The 2,924-nt window shown below is 38.3% G+C and overlaps 1 protein-coding gene across 1 annotated transcript; it reads right to left on the bottom strand.

The window, feature by feature from the left end:
* Positions 1–652: 652 nt before the first annotated feature.
* On the bottom strand, positions 653–2,007 carry LOC115014785 (C-X-C motif chemokine 10-like). The gene is made up of 4 exons (XM_029441844.1): positions 1,796–2,007; positions 1,555–1,666; positions 1,190–1,267; positions 653–1,007 (listed from the first exon to the last, which is right to left on the bottom strand). The coding sequence occupies exons 1-4, from the start codon at positions 1,857–1,859 to the stop codon at positions 929–931; spliced, it is 333 nt and encodes a 110-aa protein (XP_029297704.1). The 5' UTR covers positions 1,860–2,007; the 3' UTR covers positions 653–928.
* Between the last annotated feature and the right edge of the window lie 917 nt (positions 2,008–2,924).

Raw genomic sequence — 2,924 nt, 5'->3', positions numbered from 1 at the left:
CTCAAAAACCACGGCTTGAGCGGTGTATCTCGAGCTCTTTGAGAGTGATTTACACGAGTATGGACGAGCACCCTGTCATCTTTCACTGGTTTGGTAAGAAGTCTACCAACCCAGCCAGAAACAAAGAAATTATAAGCAGCTCTTGTATGCCTTCATTTGTGCGTTGGTTGCCCACGACGTTTGTAGCACAAGGTAGTTCACAATATCCGGATATTCAATCGGCGGTAATGACTCTAAATCCTCAATATAATCAGACGGCTTTAGCGTCTAGCGTTTAGCAAGGCCGCAAATTTGGACTTTTTCTCTGAATCTTGCCTTTGCAGAGGAATGCCATTGTGTGTGTGTGTGAGGAGGATTACAGCCTATGACACTCAGCTGTTCTGAACCTCCCCTGTCAGAATTGAGCGGGAACACATGGTGTTGGCGAGTTTTTCCCGCTGTAATCTCCCTGCAGCTTTGGTGTCCTATCTGTTACATGTAAGTTAGAGAGTAACTCCCACTGATGTTTGTCTAATTCTGCATGAGATCACAGGCAGCGTGGCCTGACACATGTACTGTATTTCTTGCATTGGCAGCCCTAAACCACAAGGTTGCACTGTTGATGTAGGACACAACATTATCAGACTTGGAACAGAAAACAAGTACTCAATGCTCAACCTGAACTTTTTATTATTATTTTAAAAAAACACTGAAATTACCAGAAAACTTGGTTCAATGACATCACATACATCAACTTATAAAAACAGATAAAAGGGAAACAAATAGAATAAGAGAAATATACTCTAAGTGCACATAAGTATAAATAAAAGATAAATAGACAAACAGTTTCATTCATTTCACATCTACATTCATTGAAGGTGCATTTGTTCAGCTGGAGGGGCGGGGTCAGAGGACATCTGAGCTTTTATTGATCCAAGGAGTTAAAGAGTCAGAGGTGAGCTGTGTTGGTGCTGCCTGGGGTGGAAGCGGGCATAGTTGATCTGACTGTAGTAGAGGTTTTTGATTTCCTGGAAATGACAATAAAACCAGAAGGATACATTAGATACTTTACAAAAATGTGGAGAAGGCATCATGTCACTCATTACTGCTATTTCCATCAACTATAGAGAATCACTGAAAGATAAATATTAGTAACTGGATGGTCAGTGTCTTTGAAAATGCGGCTTGGATTCATGTCTGTAATACTCACATGATGGAAGCCATGACTCTTTGCACTGCTGCCAACTTGGGGTTCAGGCAAAAGCGAAGGCCGCTGTTGAGGGTGACACTGTTGAAATGGACAGAAGGGGTGAGCTCGGGTAGTAGATAAGCAGATACATAAATGATTCAGGAAGGTAAACCAGAAGTGTCTTAAATGTGCATGTTTTTGTTGCTATAACAGGAGTTCATTTTAATTTCTCCAACATGGTGCCAGGTTTACTGAGGAAGATACAAGTCTTCCACTAGCACAAAACATACAAATAGCAAATCATCATTTTCTAATTATGACACATTATTGCGCTAACATGCCACATTCCCACAATGTTAATTAACAATTATTTTAGTGTATCTTACACAATCTCCACTTTGCCACAGAATATGGTTGCTGGGTAGATCTGGATGTCCTTTACTGGCGAGCTAATTCTATTTCTGACACGTTGACACAGACATTGTCCTGAGTCATTGCCTACGGAGAAAGACAAGGAGAAATCATTTAATTTAATTAGACATTTTTTACTACGTATACAAATGTGTAAAACAAACCTCACATTGTCTATGTTAGAGATGTCAATGCTGAAAAAGTATAACAACTTACGTTGGGCTTTAGAGATGCAGACGATGACAGCCAGGAGCAGAAACACTTTCATGATGTTGGACATTGTTGCTTCCTTCTTTGGTTGAGATTACACTAATGCTTGAAAGAATCTTGATCCTTGTGGTGGAGATGATGGAAAGGAGCTGTAACAAGTCCAGCAAGAAAGATCAGCTTGAGTCAAAGAGAGCAAAGTTAGTTGACAGGAGTGATGTGAGGAGTAGAGGCTGAGGGTTGTCTTAAATACTCTCTTCAGACAACTACCTCATCATACTTCTTGTGATCAAGGGAATTTCTTTGAGACTGGAAAGTGAAACTTCAAAAACCACAAAAGAAAAGTCGTTCCACTTGTCATTCCAGTTGTCTTCCCCTGTGGTTATATTACTAATAATCAAGCAGATTTTAAAAGTACATTTTAATATCATGTACAACAATAGGAATATAAAGATTAAAGTATAATTTGCAAGTGAAAACCTGCATTTGCAACTAAACTTTAAAATCAAACGTGTACTCACACCGTTTATGTAAATTCTTATATGACTTATGAACAAATCTTTTTGGACATTTTGCACACGGTATTTATTTTTGATAACATGAAGAACAAAGATCCAAACAAATGGGTGATGTAGACATTACTTATGAAACGTGTCTAAGGTAATGATGGCATTTGGGTCGACTGTTTTTATTTCCCATTTTTACTCATTTACAATATACATTTAACACAAAGATCATGTCATATGAGAACAGTGCTGGTGAATGCAAGTACATGGGGTTCATACAAGTATCTCATCTAAAACAAGCAAAGCAATCAAACAAAGACACAAAGAAACTTAATATGTGTCTTGGTGACAATACAATACCATATTATAGCAAAAAAGAGCAATACATATTTTATTTTGTTATGTCCCTTCTGTCACAATCAGGAAAATAAAGTAAAAGTTAGTTTAGATTTGCGTGAACTATTTTATATTTGGAAACACAAAGTGTGGGCTGGTGATCTCTACAACGTCTGGTTCCGAATGTACTATGTGTGCATCAGTGGTTAACACCTTGCTCAGAAGACAATGAAGGAAGTATGAATGTGAATTCATTTCTTTCCAGTGTAGCTGCGTGGTAGATACACTGTCATGAC

The sequence above is a fragment of the Cottoperca gobio genome, chromosome 10 (genome assembly GCF_900634415.1).
Source record: "Cottoperca gobio chromosome 10, fCotGob3.1, whole genome shotgun sequence".
In the NCBI taxonomy this organism is placed as follows: Eukaryota; Metazoa; Chordata; class Actinopteri; order Perciformes; family Bovichtidae; genus Cottoperca; species Cottoperca gobio.
Note: the sequence above shows the minus strand (reverse complement) of the source record. Positions and strands in the feature narration are given on the sequence as shown.